Raw genomic sequence first — 19398 nt, 5'->3', positions numbered from 1 at the left:
TGAGATAAAGCTTGCATTTAAAATTTGATTTTTTTTTCCAGATAGAAGAATTCGCTAGTCCTTATACAATATAGACTAACAAGGGAAATTTCTTTAAATTTATCTGCAATATATCTGTATATTGCATGAGAAAGTTTTTAAAAATTGGATACGTCTATATGTACATAGTATTTTGAAAAGTAGAAGTATTATTTGGATTTTATTTTTTGGTTATTAGACAGTTTTTTAGAGTGAACATTTAGAGTTTTTAAATTCATCTGTAAGGAAAGTTCTTTTAATCTTGTGATGATATAGATATCAGAAGGTCATTGATTTTTCTGCGCGAATAATTGAAAACAAAGATTACTGCATGGAAGTATGATGTTCAAAACTTAGTAAAGGGAATTATTCTAAGGGCCTGCTCCCCAAACCAAAACATCTTAAGAACCTCTTTAAAAGATAATGTAACATCACCTATTAAATATCAGTGCTTTATCCTGTAGTACGCAGAGTATTAAATAAAATGAAGAAGCTTTTATCTGAGTTATTGAAAACTATACAGACTTGGATTTTTAAAACCATTTAAAAATAAGAGGTAAAAAATTACTTTCTTAATTCTTAATTTTAGTTATCTTCCATTTGTGCCATATAACCTAATGAGTTGGTAAGTTTGCCCTTTAAAGAAGTTAACAGAGATAGCCTCTGTCTATACCAGACCTTGAGTGAGGAAAGCAAGTTAATCTAGAAGTTTTTGTATATGACCAAGAGGAGTTTTTATTTTATTTTAAAAATTTTATTTATTTTAGAGAGCAAGAAAGAGAGTGAGCGGTGGGGGTGGGGGAGCAGAGGGAGAGAGAAAATCTAAAGCAGACTCCTCAGGGCTGAGCAGGGACCCCAGCGTGGGCTTGATCCCATGACCCTGAGATCACTGACCTGAGCCTAAAGAGTCGGACACATAACTGACTGGACCAGTGAGGTGCCCCTTATTTATATTTTAGATTAATGCTGCTTTTTTAGAGTATTGGTTTATTGTACAATGTGGGGAAATCTCATCAGAATAGTCTGGACTTTTGAGAATCAGTCTTCTAGTCCTCAGAATTTCAGAATCATGCTGAGGTAGGGGGATGTATGTTAGGACATGTGGCAAGTGCTGCTTTTCATTTCTGATGCAGATTATAGCTTATTTGAAGTCACAGTTTCTAGAATTTTTAAGCTTTATTCAAATACCAAGATGGACTAATAATAAACATTTAAGATTTAACAAATCTCTTTTAAAGCATATAGAGAGGTGGTACATTTTTTACCTTTGTAAAAATACATGTCTTTATTTTCAGCCTGAGTTCTACCAAGTATGCCACACCAAAAAGGATTATGAAGAAATTGGACCTAGCATTTGTCGTCACAATCCAGTGTTTGGAGTCATGTCGTAAAATTGATTTCATAATTATTGGGGTTAGGGAGGTGGGGAAGAAATAATCTTTCTGATTACCTGTTTTGTCTGGATGGCTGGTTTTGAGGTTTTAAACCTGACTTGAAGTAAGAAGACCAACAATTATACGGGAATATTTTAATAAGTACATCAACATGTGAATGTAGAGGAAAGCCAAAATGATTAAGTGTTTTTCTTTAGACTGAATATTTGAATCTTATGTGTAACAAAAAGAAGTGGGTTTTAGTTCTTTCTGTGCCCTGATATTTTGTATATTATTGAATTATCCAAGATTTGATGGGATTTATCGGTATGTAGATAGCTCTATAATGCTTGAGTTGTACACTTCTAAGTGTGCAATGTAAGAGCTTGTTTATATTTCATACTTTTTATACTTTGAGGAAAAAAGTCAAAGAAAAACTAGTATTTGAGGAAAAACAAGTGACCAAGTAAAGGATAAATTAAAAAAAAAGCCTCATGAGACTTGGCGTACATACACATGTACTCATGGGATTCCAGTTATTACAAATGGCTTCCACTGCCTTGTACCCCCCAGTGGTTTTCTTTGCAAGTGCTTTTGGAACTAAGAAGCTAGTATCTTGGATTAACTGATCCCCGCTAGTGCTTTCTGATTACTCAAATCCTGTTTCTTGCTTTAAAGGAAAAGTAAAGACAAGACTGTTGGACCAGTACTGCAGTTCTGTAGTGTCATTTCTTATTAAAAATAAATAATTTGATTACCAAAATTGGTATATTTAAAGCCTAACACCATTCTAATAAAGGCACAAATTTCTTTTTAATACTTGTTTCAAGCTCTTTAATCTCTTTATAAGTTAACTAATCTATTTTCTTCAGACCTCTGCAATAGTTCTTTAAAATCACAACAGTTAGCAAGCTGACTTTTTTATGTGCTCTAAACAAATAATTGTGAACTTTTAATATGTTGAGTGCTTTCATTTTGATAACTGGATCTCCATTTGATATTTTCATTTGTATAACTCATTTGCAGTCTGAAAATTTTTTTAGTGCCAGTCCCTGACATATAATGGAAAGTTAATTTTCTTTGCATTTTAAAATATCTGGATCATGAAGAAAAAGTGATGAAAATAAATTAAAACTGAATTACCTTTCCTAATGTTTTTTTTTTTTTTAGAAGCAGTGTCATTCAATTTTGTGTTTATGTATTTTATATGATTTCTATTTCTACTGGAATAGTGGGATTCATTGAAATCTCTATAATGTGTGCGGTAGAAAATATCTTGTGAACTTGAAATTTAATCAGTTATTTATAGAAGAATGAAAATGAAGTTTGTTTTAGGCTTTTTAGAACTTCAGCATTAATGCCAGTGAATATTTGAACTTCATTATCCATGAAAATGCACATAGAATTAGTATATTTCTATCTAAAAGTTAAAGAACAATTAAAGGGTCTTTGTTGTTCGTATTTAACATCAAGATAGAATTGAGGAGTAAACTTTAGATTTTATTTAAAATGAAGCAGGATACTTAATCATTTCTGTGACGCTTTGAGTATGGGAGTAAAGAACAAAGTGTACGTCCTCTGGTAGTGGTAGTATCAGAATCAAAGTTGTTTTTTGTTTTTTCCTTGAAAATGTAGTTCATGAACATGTAAAAACAAAAACAAAAAACTGTTCAAACAGTACCAAAGAGTAGATAGTGAAAGTAGGTTTCTTTTTCACCCTAGCTTATTTTCTCATTACAGTTAGAAATGTTTGTGTCCTTGTAATTACCTGCGCATATTGAAAGAAGTATAGCTCCCTTACTTTAACGTGAATTGGAGTTGCTACATATACTGTTCTCCATTCTGCTTTTTCAAAGATCTTTTGATACAGAACTAAATGGATAAGCATTAAAGATTTCATCCTCCTGTTCCAATAAAGTATTATTAGCATTGCCTTAAATATGTCTTTTCCACCTAGTATTATTGAATAATAAATGAGTAAGCTCAAAAGACATGTTTACAGAGCCACCACAGATTACAATCTTGTGAATACTTATATAAAGATGTTAACTGTTTGATATAAAAATGTGAAGGTCAAAAATTTTCCTTTAAATTTACACGTATTTAGGGAAATAAGAAGGCTCAAACCTTTCCTGTATATTTCTTGATAGCCCTTTTCCTCTGCGTTTATAGGACTGAGCTATAATAGGATAGAAACAGTGCTCTTATTTCTTTACATCTTTCCTATCACTGTGTATCATTTTTCAACTTACAGCACCTTTGGTTGTATATGTGTAGATGCTGGCCAAGATGAATTCAGATCTGTAACACTGATTCCATGTCAGGCTACATGAGCATGGTACACTGGAAAAACANGTCAGGCTACATGAGCATGGTACACTGGAAAAACACCAAACTGAGACCAGTGATTGAAATTTTTTATTCTGGTTCTACAAATTGATGATAAAAATCCTTTAACTTTTTTTTGTTGTTTTTATTGGTAAAACATGGAAGATATATTTGTATAATCTTAGACAAATTCTTTGAACTTTCTGGACCTTAATTCAGTTTACATAGTAGGTGGTGGTATTATCTGGATTAGCAATGCAGCTTTGATTTGTGAGAATTGGTTCCTTTGTGATAGTAAAGATGTTTTCTGATGTCTCCATTTTAATAGGCAGGGCTTTGATCAATTGGGAAATATTAACGGACAGAAATAAAGTAGATGATGGTTCTCTAACTTGCCTACTCTTCAGTAAGCCGGTTTTCACAACTTAATCTTTACCCTTTGTAAATGGCATATACTGCAGTTGATCACCTTCTTCTGGTCTACCTTCCTTTTTGATAAAAGATAGCAGTTACCTGTTCAGGTCCACCAATATAATTTTTTTTTGTTTGCTTTCAAAGCTACTGTTCTGAACAAGTTGAAATAACTGTTCTTGCAGTTATTTGTAGAAATATTTTCAGAAATAATAATATGAAGTATTGGGATAATAGGCTATTATATTCTTTATTTAATTTCTACGGAGAAGTCCTAGAGAATATATCTACAGAAATAGAAACTTTTTTCATTCAGATGACTGTAAGGGTGGTACCAGGGTGCTTTGTAACATTGTTGATGAAATTATTTATAGGGTCAAAAAGGGTACTTGTGCTATTGTAAAGAGTGTTGTTGTTCCTCTAAATATGATACTAATCAGTCTGTGATAATGTCCAGTGTATTTCTGCTTTTCTTACCAGCTCAGCTTTGACTCCTGTGACCCTCTACTCCCTTATCTTGTTCATATCACCATGCATGAGTACCTCCACTAGCCTTCTGCAGTTTCTGTAGCTGTTAGCACCTAGATTCCCAACTTAGGTTTATGTCATTAAATATATTACCTAAAGTACACGGAAACCAACATATATACCAGCTCTCAGAGTGAAACTTCTTAACTCTGCCCTAGAACTTATTTCAGTGTAATAGCATGTGGCCTATACACTTGGCCATGGGCAGAGTTATCAGCGAGAAGTTATTGGGAACTTTCACAGCAAATCCTAAAAATAAGTACTTTGTTTTTGTAATTAGGTCCATATCACATCTAAGCTGACCTTGAGAATTTTTAGATGCTGGATGGTCTGGAGACTTGAGTAAAAAAGGTTTCTGCTACTCTCTGTTGATGACTCCTCAATACTGTTCATTCCTCTTCCATAGTATTTGTTTATCAGCATACCAACACTTTCATCAAAATGTGCTTGGTCTTAATAGAATCTTAACAAAAATAAATTAACACCTGTGGTTGTCTCTGGTACTCTCTCTGTCGTAACCCAGTTAATTGATGCACTTGAAACTTGGGAGCTGAATTAAATAACACCTATTTGATTTCAGAATTGTATTAATCTTGCCCCAGTGAATGCCACAGCAGTAAAAAAGGGTACAAAAATAGAAATGATTGATTTAGCAGAACTGGCAACTGAAACCAAAAACTGAGAAAACTAAAAATTAGAAGAAAATTATTCTGTTATTTTGATTTAACAAATGATTGATCTTTACTGTTTTTCAGCATTCCATCACTTTTAGTGACTTTTATACATAAGGTGCTAAATCAGAATGGTTTCACATTTATTCAAACACTACAGCTCACTTTCATTACCCGTGTACTGCATCAGGTTTTGGGCCTCCAATCCCAGAGGCATTTCTTGCTATATAATACTGTGTTTCAGGCACTGTGTCTGATAATGAATAAAACTTCCTGTCCTGAGCTCAGAGGCTTGTGTAGTGGTAAACACAGAGATGAGTGGTATTTCAGAGATGTTTTAATAAGCCTAGGATATTTCTTGATTGTGGTCGTGGTGGTTGTTTTGAGGGGAAAAAACTCAGCTAAGTACAGTAAAAGTTAAAATGTGTGGTTATGGTTTAAAATTAGTCTTTTATGTGTTCCTGACATTCTTAATGAGAAATGTTACATCCAACAATAGTTGAAAGTAATTACATAGTAGGATCAGTCTTATTCATTTGGTATTTCTAGTGCCTTATGTATTACCTGGCACATGGTAGTGGTTCTAAATATGTTTGATAGATGAATGGATGAGTGAATAAAATCCATCTTTCATTTTGAAATTCAAACTTTGAATTACTTGTGTATACAATTTTTGGTCCTTTAAAAAATACCCGTATTTATCAAGAAAGTAAAACTGAATTACTATACTCTTCTGTTCCTCTAGTTTTTATCTTAAATAAAACAGTGATATTCTATATAAAACAGTAGAAGATTATTAAGTGATCATAAATTTTCTGAAATGGGTCTTCAGTAGTTCTTTAACTAGGTTCTGGTAATTTTTAAATCTTTGTAATATAGTAATATAAATGATTGTGCACTCTAAATCTGAGCATAGTACAGTGCTAACTTTCATGCTTTGAAATGTTTGGTATGATTCAACATCAACTGTAGAAACCCTACTAATTTCTAGCTTTGCTTTTGTTGATCAGCTTTGATTCTCTCTTATCCAAATCCCATTTTGAGATAATTAAGAGATGATGACTTAAAATTTTCTCCATTTTCTTTTCTTTTTTCTTTTCTTTCTTTGAGAGAGAGAGCATGATTAGGGGGAGGGGCAGAAGGAGAGGGAGAAGCAGGTTCCCCACTGAGAAGGGAACCTGATGCAGGGCTCAATCCCAGGATCCCGAGATCGTGACCTGAGCTGAAGGCAGACGCTTAACCAACTGAGCCACCCAGGTGTCCCCAAATTTCCTCCATTTTCAGTGAATGAGAATCATTGGTATGGTAGATTGTTCCTCTTTCTTGGAGGCTTATTAGAAAATTGATATTGGAATTGAGAGTACATCCTTTCTCTTACTGGGAGTACACAGTATCTTTTGCAAACAAGAATTGACTGTTCAGAGGGTTGTGCAATAAGAAAATATGAGACTTATGTTTTTGTGCAATAATGCTTAGTTGGGATCTCTTGTCCCTTTTTGAGATGACCAGAGTACCACACATGCAAACAGCTGACATCAGTAATGTGGAATTTTCAGAGTTTGGTCTAGTCCTAATCATATTTTACAGATGAGGGAACACACCGATATTGTAAGTGACTTGGCAAAGGCCATATAAGTAGTTAGGGGCAGAATAGGACTTGTTGGTAATGATTCTTATTATGTTTTACTTGGTTTATTAAGTATTTTTCTCAAAATTTACTTGGCAGTGACCCATTTAGTTGGGAGAGCTGATACCATTATTGTGCTAGATGCTGCTGATGAGAGGGAGGTATCAAATGACCTTAAATATTTCTACCAAATCATGCATGATGCGCATAGCTAGCAGGCTGAAGTGCTGAGCTAATAACAAGAGCGTGAAACTCAGCAAGTCTGTTGGAGACTGAATTGGATGTTGTGAGGAAATGATTTCTTTAAAAAAAAGAAAGAAAAAAGAGACCCCTCTGTGTACAGAACAACCATTGAAACATTGAACTGTCGTGATCTAGGCCAAGTAGTGTATTTGAGCTCTTGCACATTTTGGCCATGTCTCTTCAAATTAGCTAAATTTATGTGCCTCTTAGCAGATTTCCTACTGAAAGTTAAACTTGCCAGTGACATAACTGGATTTTTATGAATTAGAAAGTACCTGAACTGGTTTTAAAGACTGGGAAAGCATTTTTTAGGCTACAGATAAAAGTGAACTTTGCCATAATGTTATGAAGTACAATTCTTGGCCTGTGGCAAGTGCTCAAATATTTGTTGAATAAAGTTCTGGAGTAAAAACCACATGTGAAAATGGTGTTTCTGGTCCTATCACTGTTTTGATATAGTAATTGTGCATACTTATGATACAGGCAGGGTGATAATCTATTTTTAAAATAGATCACATGTTTGGGGCACCTGGGTGACTTGGTTGAGCGTCCGACTCTTGGTTTCGGCTTGGTTTATGATCTCGAGGTGGTGGGATTGAGCCCCACATCAGGCTCCACACTGGGCAGAGGAGCCTGCATGGGATTCTTTCTCCCTCTCTGGGGGAAAAAATGTTTGGCATAAATTACAATTCTATTTACATATCCATTTATAACCGTCTTCTAAAAATTCATCCCTTTCAAGATAGTCCATTGAAAAAGTGGTTCAACCCTTATATGAATGTATGTTTTAATAAACTCAAGATAAGGGTCTGCTAACTCACATTCAAATTACATTTGAATTGTAAGTCTGTGGATTGAGCTGCCTCTAACATATCTGTAAAGAAATAGGTTTATTTGATGTGAGCAGTAATAATTTGTCTACCTATTTCTTTTTCTTCACCTGTATAAAATGGAAAGTTGCAACTTTATGGGCATTATTCTTTAGGGCACTTGAAGCATGAACATTTTAAGTAACTTTTTTTTTCCCCCAAGGAGAAGGAAGTGACTTCTTGAACTCCCAAGTAGAAGAATTTTTATTCAGGCATTAGCATTCTAGTAGTAGTCTTGAAATTGAAGAAACTACTTGTCTTTGACCTCTTTCACAAAGAAGACAATAATTTTTTCAGAGACATTTTAGCAAGAGAAGAAAGGGGAGGCAGATGTGGCTTTTGAGTTTTGAATCTTTCAGTCCATCCACTAGATGTCTCTCTTTTCTCCCCTCATCTGTAAATGACTCTATTTCAATTAAATTTGCTGTTGTCAAAAGCAAGGTGGATCTGAGTTATGGAAATAACACATATCATGTTCCCATTTAAAGTATGCCATTTTCAGCAACATACCCATGATTTCAGTAAAAACAAAGATGTTCCTTAGGCTGTGACAGTAATTCAGTGGAATTTATTTATTCAGCAGTATCAGTTTGGAACCTTTTATATGCTAAACACTGTTCAAGGTGTGTGGGGATATAATAGGCAAAACAGACATGTTTTTGCCTCCTGGAACTTTAAAAGAATGTTCAAGCCACAGCAAAATACATTAAAACTTCAGTATGAGAACCATCATTTATATTTTCGTGTTAAGGAAAGCCAGAACAGGTAAGGGATTGGTTAACATTTTAAGGTTTTTTTCATGCTTAAAGTTCAGTTTTTAATAGTACTTCTCGTGTTCTTCATGTAGGTTTCTTTAAGGTTAGACTTTGTACATTTTCTCTTTAGTGATACGGATCATTGAAAAGATGCAGAGTTGGATTGCAGAGTCAACAAAGAAATGGAAGACAGATTTCCTTCCCTTACTATTAAGGTACACGGACATGATTATTGCCTTTAATTCATCATGCAGATATCAGGCAACCATCAGCTTAATGTCCCACATTTTCCTATTAATGTATGTAGTATAAATGAAGGTTCTTTTCTGGAAACAAAGTTCAAAAACAATTACTGTTTTGCAACATGTGATGTTGAACTCCACGAGTGGTTTGTTTTACATGTGTTGAACTGAACCTTGGGTGATAGCGTGGATTGGTTTAGCCAGTTGCTCTTACTACTTCAGCACAGAACTAACCGTAGGCAACCTGGTCCTGAGCTACTTGAACTTTGGCATGGGAGAGGATTGTGGTTTTGGTTTTTGGTTTCAGAATATATTAACTCAGGATAGTCCCTCCTCTAGTCCATATTCTAATAATTTATTGGTTAGTGATTTCCCATAGAAAATCTATACTTTTTTTCCCTAACTGGTGAACGTCTTAACAGTTGTAATAAAAACTGAGAATTTGTGGTGTTCTGAGACCCAATAATTATGTCCTCTGGGTTGTTCTGTTCTTGGCTAGATAATGCCCCATTCCCCAGAAGCTTTTCTACTTGGGCCCCCTATGGTCTCAAAAGTGAGCAACATAACAGTAGCAGAAGGAAGGGATTAAAGGTTAAGTGGATGCGGGGCATTTTAGCCTAAGTAGTAAATAAACTGAGGTTATACTTTATCAAACAAGCATTTTTCTCTTCTCTCTGGGCTATTGTGTTCTTCTAGAGCATCCTCGTAAACCTCAGAATGAACTCAGCACAAGCCAAAGCTAACTCTTAAAGAATCTCCCTTACCCCTGTCCCAGGGCTATTTTGAATTTGGGGGATGGTGGTTGAGATTGAGATCAAAGCTCCCTGAAGTTAAATACAAATGTTTTGAAAAACGGAATAAATGTCCCATGTATTGTTTTGACATGCATAAGTATTTTAGGTAGTCTTGAGTTACTTTGCAGTGATGGAACTTTCAGATTACACCAGGCAGGAGACCCCTGGCTCGAAGACACAGCTGTAGTAGTACTCATGTCACAGTGCTCCTTATCTCAAAAGGGGGCTCCACATGTTGAATGAAAACAGAGCAATCTTTTTTAGGGAGAGGCATTGCTGACATTTGTCATCACTGCTGCCTCTGAACGTGTCTTATGTGCCCTGAGATGAATGCCCGTTCTCCCACATGTGGCTGGTCATCAAGACGTGGAAGAATGCTTGGTAAGGAATGTTCTTTAAGAATGGTTTTCATTTAGTAGTTTCAATGTTGACATGAACTCTGGCTCGCAGTTTGGTGCAAAGCAGAACTGCTTTATGAAATGGGAATTCTGGCATTCACTAAATCCTTTTAAGTTTACCCTAGAATTATTAAATGCATAGAAAGATTCTAGTGTCATTTCTTTAGGTCTTGTGAACAACAGCTTTTTGTACTGGTTTTCACTCATCAGGCCAATTTATAAACAACTTGAAGTGTGTTAACATTTCATGATGAGAGGAAGTAGAAAGTGTTCCTATGACACAAAAGCCCTTTACTTAAGGGGTACTTTGGGGTTGAGAACAGTTCTCCAACTCCAAATGATTTCATTATGTTCTCTATAATGGGTGTGATTGTTTAATGATGACATATTTGAACTGAGATGATTGAACAGACATTACTTGAACAAATAAAAACTTGACAGGCTGTGCCTTTTTAAGCAATTATGTATGCCTTGGGCAGGATCAGATAGAAAAGGCTGATTACTGTCACCATTCATAAAAAAGAGCAAAATCTGAATGACGCAGATTTGGAAGTATACTGTTCATGTAGCGTAAGGCTAACCCATGTGCCTAGCTGCTTATTTCTTTTGCAAGTTCCCTTTATCGGTACAACTTTGCTGAATGGATTCCTGTTGAAATCCTGTTAAATGTTTCTTCCAGCTTAGGAAGAATGGCCTGCCGTCAGTTTTGCAAGTGGGCAGTCTTTCTGTTATTAAAGAGCTTCCTAGCCTGCCACTTGATGTCACCTAATCTTAGTTTTGCTTGGGCCTGATGTGCCCTCATTGATGAAGTTGAAATATTGCTATTTCTTGATAACCAGATTAGACCCAGAAAATATTTTTGAGCACCCACCACATCGGAGACAACTGCTAGACCTTGGTGGGGACACATTACTTTGTATTTGTAGTCTAGCTTGGAGACAGCTCTGAACGTTACTAACCAAAATGCAGGACGATGTGTATTTTGAGTTGTCATGGAGGTGACAAAGTAAAAATTAGCTCAGACTAAGAAAATATAAATCTGTCTTGCCCTGCATCAGACACAGATAAAGCCAGCTGCAGTTAACAGGAAAAAATATTTTTCCCAAGGATATGCTGCAGCTGTAACCTGTCATAACAACTCCCTTCCAGTATGTACTGCTTTCTCGCTCAGAGGAACTTTGTTCTCTAAAATCAGACTATCAGAAATTTTTTTATTTGAAATGACATCAGTAAGAATGAAACATCCCACTTTTACATAATTTACTTTGATCCAGAGAAGTTGCCTTGGTTTCCAAAGAAGGTGCAGAGCTTCAGATAAGGGGTTTTGGGACGCAGCACTCCACATCTAAACTTTAGTTTCCAAGGATATGGGCCCCTCGGTCTACTTTGCAGTCCAGATCTGATGTCCGGCCCTCTACATTCAGCCCTGCTTTGCTCTGAGCCAGTCGTCATGCTAATTTGTTTTTTTGTTTATGCTCTACCCCAGATCTTGTAATTTCCACCTTTCCTCCGTGTGCTGTGTCCTTCATAGTAATGGGTCAATAAATTTAACTTTGTCAGACTGTTGATTTGCTCCTGAGGTCTTAGGCTGATGGGCTAGGACAGAAGTGCTTTCAAAGTGCAAAGCACAATAGGATCCAGAAACCGATTTTAACTGAGTGTTCAGGAACACTTAAAGAAGGCAGTTGCATTAATGATTTATTAGGCGTCACTGTTTGTTTATTTGGTATTACAGATTCGAGACCACATAAACTTTTTTTTTTGACATATCCATTTTTTGATTTTTTTTCATTTTGACAGTTCTCAGTCTAGTATTAAATATGTGTGTATGTGTATTTATGTAAGAGGTACATTACATATAGTCCCATGTTGCATTTTTTTTTCACTTTTATGATTTTATATATAGATACTTTACTTCCACAAGAGTAGCATCTTTTCTTGGAGGGTGGAGTCTGGCTGCTTAAATGTCGCCTTTTTTTTTTTTTTTCTCCAATATCTTGGCTGGTGGTGTGCATACAGTAGATGTTCAATAAATACTTTCCACATTGAATCAAGGAAGCTTTGTGTCTTAGCTATTTCTCTGATACTTTCCCTAAGTTTGAAACCAGCAGACTGTGGTATCTTCTTCACAATTCCACCTCTACCTTACAACGTACAAATTACCCTTAGGCAATGAGGCGCTGAGCAATTGAAGCTTTTTATAGCTCCATTTGTCTGCAGTCACCTAAATGTCAATGGATAGATGTGTTTGTCATAATGTGCGGTAAGTGCAAATAAGCCCCCTGTTAGCAGTATCATTAGAGATAAAATAGATGCACAGGAACTCAAAGAGGTGATCAGCTGTCAGATTCCACTCTAAGGAAATAACAGAATGTCATTTGCAGTTGAAAATGTGCATAACTAAATGCACAATTCCTCACCTCAACCTGATTTGTTTTTCAAACCTTTATGTATTTTTGTTCATCCACCACTTCAGTTGAAGAAGAGTGAACTAAACCATCAATTAAAAATAGCTCAGGAAAACCACTGAATTTCAGGCTAAGGGATATAGACTTTGTTTTTTTTTTCCTGCTCCAAGATAGAGTCATTGAAGATTTTAGTCAGAGGAAAACATGACCCTGACTGCGATTTAGGGAATCTAATCTGTCAGAAGGGATAAGAAGAATTGAGAGAAATATTAGAGGTTTTTACATTTGCAGGAGGTCTTACTCTCAGTTCACCAAGTTTGGTGTGCCAGAAATGCCCATTTCTTTATTTTCTTCATGTTTAGTTATCAGTTTCGTTCTGCTGGGCTGATAGGAAATTCAGTATCAGCCACTCTTTGGCACTCCTGCCTTCCCAAGAAGGCTCTGAAATCTGGAAAGATTACTACATGCCCGGTAGGACTGGGTCTAGGTTCCCTAAAGACATGAGACGGCAGTCTCCTCTGAGTGGTGTTTCCTTCTCGGGGTGCTGCCATCAGTACTGCTCCCATCACTGTCTCCCAATCTCTGACCTCTTTTTAAACTTCAAATTCAGTGAAATTTGTAGACCTTCTGTGTAGAGTTGGAAGCATTTGGATAAATGGAATACCCATATAACATCCCAATGAAGGTATAGGACATTTCTCACTCCAGAAAGTTCCCTCATGCCCCCTTACCCTGAGCTTGCTACTGTTCTGAGTTCTATCCCCATACATTAGTGTACCTGTTGTAGAATTTCATATATATAGAATCCTATTCCAGCTTCTTTCCCTCAACATTTTATCTGTGAGACTCACCATATTGTATATGACAATAGTCATTCCTTTTTGTTGCTTAGTATTTTGTTGTTGTGGAATAGTATTTCACTTCTTTTTTTTTTTTAAGTCTTCTTTCTTCCTCTTTCCATAAAAGCGTCTCCTCCTTCTCCTTGTTGCTCTCAAAGGCATTAAGTATGTTTTCTCCAATAAAAGCCATAAAGGACTTTACTAGAGGCAAGGATACACGACGTATTCGGCATCTTCATGGGATAGAGAAGGAAAGGCAACATGAAAACACACAAATTGGTATCTCAACAGATTAGCCTGGCCCACAGTCATCCCAGGAAGAGGTGATGAGGGCCTGAGTTAGAGTGGAACATGGAAACAGGGTAGAGAAAGCTGGTGCAGGGGCGACACCCATGGAGGTTGGTACCTAATCGGGCCTGGAAGGACAAGGCTGAGCAGTTTGGCCTGGGTGGTGACCAACATGATCAGGTTGGGAGTAAGGATGGATGTTGGTGCCAATAGCAGAACTAGAAGTAGACCAGGTCTAGGATGGAAAGTGATCAGTTAATTTGGTAACCATTGATTTTGGGGGGGGGTATGGAAGGTAGCACTGGAAATACCACTGGGTAGGTGAAAGTAGAGATCTCCAGCTCAATAGCACCTTCAGAACTGAGGGTGAGGTAAAGAGTTATACACAAGGAAGTGAATATTGAAGTCTTGAAAAAGGAAAGCTAAAGGAGATAAATAGTCAAGGACAGAGCTTCGAAGAATGCCATGCAGAGGGCTCAAGAAGGAAGAGGAGTCAAAGGAGAAAGGAGGAGTGGCAACAGTATTAGGATGAGAATAGCAGGGTGTGGAGTGGCGTGGGAACTAGGAGAGCAAAGGATAGGGAGGTAGCCGGCAGAAGTGCCAAAGCTGCAGAGAGCTGACCAAGGTGAAGACAGGATGACAGGTCTTTAATTTTCCCAACTGGAAGCTCACTGCTGGCTTTTGAGGGATCAACTACAGAAGAGAAATGGGAGTTGAAGCAGGTTGCAAGGAACTATGGAGTCAGGGGATACTGAGACAGAGCTAATAACTGTAAATAGCTTTTTTTAAAGAAATGTGCACTTAGAGGAGTCAAGAAAGGGCCCAGGGGTAACAAGAGGATGGGAGGAAAGGCTGGAGGACAGGCAGCAAGGATTATTTCCTTGGGAAGCATTGAGCATGCCCGTGGCCTGGGCAAAAGAAGCAGGAGAGAGTGTTTCTGACTCAGCTTTCCAGAAGAGTTGTGAGAGACAGTGGGATGGAAAGTGGCAGGGGGCAAGTGAATTGTAATGACTCAGTCTTCACCTAAAGCAGGGGAGGAGGAGACAGGTGAGCCGTTCCTGGGTGAGGATGGAGTGAGCATTCCAGCTGCGGTCGTTTGTTCCCAGCATGACATGCTCTTTAAGAGATTTTCTGTTCTATTTACTCTGAATACATGAAGTTTATAAAATGACCCCTTTAGTGTTGAGGAGGTTGGATTTCAAAGCCGTGCATATAGAGGCGGCCTTTTCTGACTGATCAGGCTAGATGGCAGAGATCACTCTCCCAGGAGACAGTCTGTAATGTCTATCATATGGTGGCAGATGGCAGCAAGCCCTGGGTTAGGAGCCCAGCTACGATGTGTTAGCAAGAGACACTGGCCACGTGTCCTTTGATCAGATTAATCGGGGATGGAACTACCGCATAAATAGGTGAGATTAGCATTGGCTGGGAGGCTGGCAAGGCGAACTTGGAACATACTTGACTTTGAATTCAGAACCACTGCTTATTTGCATTCATTTTCACAATTCTATCTGCAGCACAAAAGGGGCTCCCAGAAGATTGCATGGGCTTCACAATGAGCATGTGGTTTGCTCAGGCTAGGATGATTCTGTAACTCTTTGAGTGCACGCCAGTGTACAGCAAGACGGACGGTGTGGCTTTTCACTTGATTGCCAGGATCCTGGTGGTGTTCTGGACGGTTGAAGTTGCTAGAAATCTGGCTACCTCTTAAAAAGGGTGTTATATTTTTTGAAACCTCTAGCAAGCGTTCTCAGTATGGCTACTGTAAAAAGACCAAATATACACAGGTTGAAACATATGCAAATACATTTGTTGACCTTCTAGGCGGAGGACACTGGTCCAAGGTTGCTGCACTCATTCACGGTTTGGTGGCTTCTTCATCTGATATCCCAGATTTATCATTGATCCCTCGAGAAAAAAGGGCACCTCCCACCTCCCTTCTCACACCTGTGGATCTTGAGACTTTGTCAGTTCCTTCTTTTATTGTGGCCTAACCTCAAACTACTTATGGTCAGTGCTGTAAATGGCAACATACAAAAGAATAAACTGTGTTTCTGAAAGATTCCTCTGTTCAAGGACACTTGTTTTTCTAAATGTTTAGAAATCAATTCCTAAATTCTATCAGTGTGCACCAAGTGAGGGTATTTCAGGAAGTGGAGGCCATAACCATGTGTTGCCCTCCAGATCCCACCTTCCTTCCCCCCCCCCACCCCCCATCCTGGGCTTCTTGCACGTAAACTCGCTCTGCCTGGAGTCAGATGCGGCACAGCACTGAGCCCCTGGAAGATGTGCTCCAGGCCTCTGGGAACACATACTCTATGACAGATGGTGGCAAATTAAACTGGCAATTGAAAAAGCCGGAGCATTTCCAGGACCTCTGTTAGAGGAGCCATTCCAGAGGGGGAGAGGCAGGGAAGACAAATCGCTGGAATGTGGCCGGAACCATTTGGTACTCAACATCAATTTGATTGATAAACACTTCCTGAACACCTAGATAGAAGAAGCTATTCCAGATTCCATGGGCACACACAAAGATCAGAGAGACCAACATTCTGTCCTGTGTTTAGGAAGAGGGACAGCACACGGGGGGCTGCGTGAACAATTCTAGGAGGGCTGCACGGACAATTCTAGGCTGGCAGAAGTCTGAACAAAGGCTTATGTAAGGGTGAGCTGAAAATTGCACCCACCACACAATAATATGATAATGCGTGTTGATGGCTAGGTCCTGGATGATATGCAGAGGGTGGGAGAAACAAATTCTGGGGCTGGAAGGGACACTGGGGGCAGTCTCCTCAGTTTAAAGAGGAGGGAACTGAAGCCCCTTCTCCACAAGATAAAAGTGGTTTGTTCAAGGTCAAGTTCACTGTTGTTTGCAACCCTGTGATTAATAGTACTACAACTAGTGATACTAATAATAGTACTAACAGTGCTATCAATAGCTAAGACACCATCCTAAGTGCTTCAAGTATATTAACTAATCTAATACAGCAGGTTGTGTTATTTTCACCCCTGAAATGGTATTTTCACACATGGGACAACTGAGACAGAAGACTACCAGTACCTTGCCCAAAGTCCAGCCAGTAAGTGGTAGAACAGATTTACATGTTGCAGTTGGGCACTGAATGAGGGAGTGACATGACAAAATTTAAGGTTACTGGTATGGCTTCAGTAGTCAGGGTAGACCAGAGAAGAAATGGAGAAGGGAGAGCAGGTAGGAGAATGTCTAAATACACTTGTGATGAATGTTTGAAACACAGCAGGAATAAAGACTACATTGGACAGAAATGGTTGGTTAGCAGTCATTCACTCTGTAGTCTGTCCTGTTGCTTATCCTTCTAGAAAACAACTCTGACTGTAGAAGGAAGGAATGGAGAGAGGGTACAGCAAAGGGAAAGGACAAAGGAACAAGGGTAGAAATAGGACAGATATTGATGACTTCCCAGTATTCCTCACAGAGATCCTGATCTTTTGGGGATGATTTAATCTACTTTAGGTTAATGTCCATTTCTCATTGAATGAGGTAAAGAAGGAAGAGAACAAAAAAGAAAGAGAACAAGGAAGATGCCATCTCTTAGTGGGAACAAGACCTTAGCAAGTGGGTAAAGATTACACTAAGAGCCTAGCGTGTTTTCACAGATTGGGTTCTCCCTTGGGGAAAGAGTCATCTCACCACTCCTAGTGGTCAGCAGACTGCCTTCAGCTGTAGAGAGCCTCTTTGTCCAAGGTCCTGACATTTCCCATGTGACCCACGTCCAATGACTGGCTGATGCAGGGATATAAAGGCCAGTAGAAGGGGCCATGGTAAGCCGGGGAGAGGACCCCACAGAGGGTCACTGACTGTGCAAATGTGTTCATGGAATAAGGTGTGACTAGATTTCTCAAGAGAAAACCCTCATCAATAAATTTCTGTGATAAAGAGAAGCAAGAACTATACTTCGAGTGGAAGAGGACAGACAATGAATAGTTGTTTGAATTCATGGTAAACTGGACAGAGGAGGCCAGGAAACAGAGAAGACTCTTCTGGATGCTTTTGATTGGTTTTAAGAATAACCATGTCTACATGTGGAGTCCTGCATTTGAGGGGCTCAGCCCGTGTTTGAATGCAGAGCTCTCCTTCCGTCTCGGAGTGACATTTCCATCTGCATGCTGCTGCTGCACAAGCCGCCCTCAGACGCTCGTTCTCAAATGCAGGACGTGAGCAGTTTCCCAACTATCCACCAGATGGTACCTTCCTACCAGAAATTAGGTTTCGGGTTGTGGAACTCCACATTGTTTTTCCACCCCGCAGACCAGCTACAGAATCAGATGCCTGCCTGGGCTACCGTTACAGGAAAGGAAGCTGATAAGAACACATCCCAGGGTGGGAGCACTGAAGGGCGGGGTGGGCGCCGTTACAGTGTTTTTATTTTCACGAGTATGGTACTGAAGCCAAAGTGTCCTTTTTGTGATGGGGAGAGTCACGTGTGGATGTGTGGCATCGAGTGTCATGGAGAAGTCTCCCAGGGAGGGGAGCACTGAGTTTAGCTCCCCAGAGGCCTGGGTCATAAAAGTCCTCGGTGTTGCCTTGGTGGTATTCCCCGGGCGTCCGCTCAGCCCAGCCGAGTGCTCTGAAACATAGCCAGTTGTCCCATAAAGAAAGCCTCTGTTGGAGAGACTTGCTCGTTGAACAGTTGGGGTTCTGAGGCCTGAGCATCAGCCTTCCAGGGTTGCTCAGTGTTCTTGGAATGGCAAGGTAGCTGGTCTTTACTGCAGGGTGGCCACCGTGTCCTGGTTTGTCTGGTACTTTCCTGCTCTCGGCACTGGGGTGGTTGGTCACCCTGGCTGCCTGGAACTTACACACCAGGGACGAGGCTAGACCTTCACACACACATGGAGGGAGCTGGGGGATTTGGGGCAGCACAGTAGTGTTTTCTTTTTCTTTCTTTTTTTTTTTTAAAGATTTTATTTATTTATTTGACAGAGATAGAGACAGCCAGCGAGAGAGGGAACACAAGCAGTGGGAGTGGGAGAGGGAGAGGAAGAAGCAGGCTTTCAGCAGAGGAGCCTGATGTGGGGCTCGATCCCATAACGCCGGGATCACGCCCTGAGCCAAAGGCAGACGCTTAACCGCTGTGCCATCCAGGCGCCCCGCAATAGTGTTTTCAAATTATGAATCCTTTCGTCACTGTTGTTTTCCTACCAGATTCCCGTGCCCCTTTTGCCAGCGAGACTTATGTCAGGGAAGGCAACGTTATGAAGGAAAGGGGTCTTCTCTTGGTTTTTGAGTTTCAGAAGTTTAGGCTTTAGCCGATAGATTTGGGAGAAGATGTGGTAAATAAACACAATTTTCTCAGGTTGGGGAGAGAGGAGAGAGAGGCTGGGGTGATGAGAGATTGGGCCTCTGAGCAGGGAGACACATTGACTCTCATTTGCCTTCTGCCCACTCCCCCGGCAAGGGTGGGTGTGTGTGCTTTCAGGGTGAGGGCCCTAAGCCCCCTTGGCTGGGGGAGAGCCCAGGACGGGTGTGCAGACCTCAGAGAGGAGAGGGTGGTATTCTTGGCCCAGAGCAAAGTGCCAGAGAGCTCGGGGTGCCTCGGAGAGGTGCAGGGCCAGCAGGGGAGGTCTGT

At 39.4% G+C, this 19398-nt stretch overlaps 1 protein-coding gene and 1 long non-coding RNA gene across 3 annotated transcripts in view; both read left to right on the top strand.

The window, feature by feature from the left end:
- Positions 1-2538, top strand: part of ACTR3 (actin related protein 3) — a 61148-nt gene extending 58610 nt beyond the window's left edge. Inside the window, exon 12 of the mRNA XM_011232662.3 lies at positions 1314-2538. Within this exon, the coding sequence (XP_011230964.1) occupies positions 1314-1409 (96 nt within the window). The 3' untranslated portion in view covers positions 1410-2538. The remainder of the gene's footprint in view (positions 1-1313) is intronic.
- Positions 2539-3749: 1211 nt separating this feature from the next.
- LOC105240327 lies at positions 3750-15855 on the top strand. Of its 2 annotated transcripts, XR_859286.3 has the most exons (3): positions 3750-9038; positions 10124-10240; positions 15617-15855. It is a non-coding gene; the product is annotated as an uncharacterized LOC105240327 (long non-coding RNA). The 2 variants fall into 2 exon arrangements; XR_004623439.1 differs by having other exon boundaries at positions 10124-15855.
- Positions 15856-19398: the final 3543 nt, after the last annotated feature.

Source organism: Ailuropoda melanoleuca, chromosome 2 (assembly GCF_002007445.2).
Source record: "Ailuropoda melanoleuca isolate Jingjing chromosome 2, ASM200744v2, whole genome shotgun sequence".
Taxonomy (NCBI): domain Eukaryota; kingdom Metazoa; phylum Chordata; class Mammalia; order Carnivora; family Ursidae; genus Ailuropoda; species Ailuropoda melanoleuca.
The sequence above is the reverse complement of the archived record's forward strand: the minus strand, read 5'-3'. Positions and strand labels throughout refer to the sequence as shown.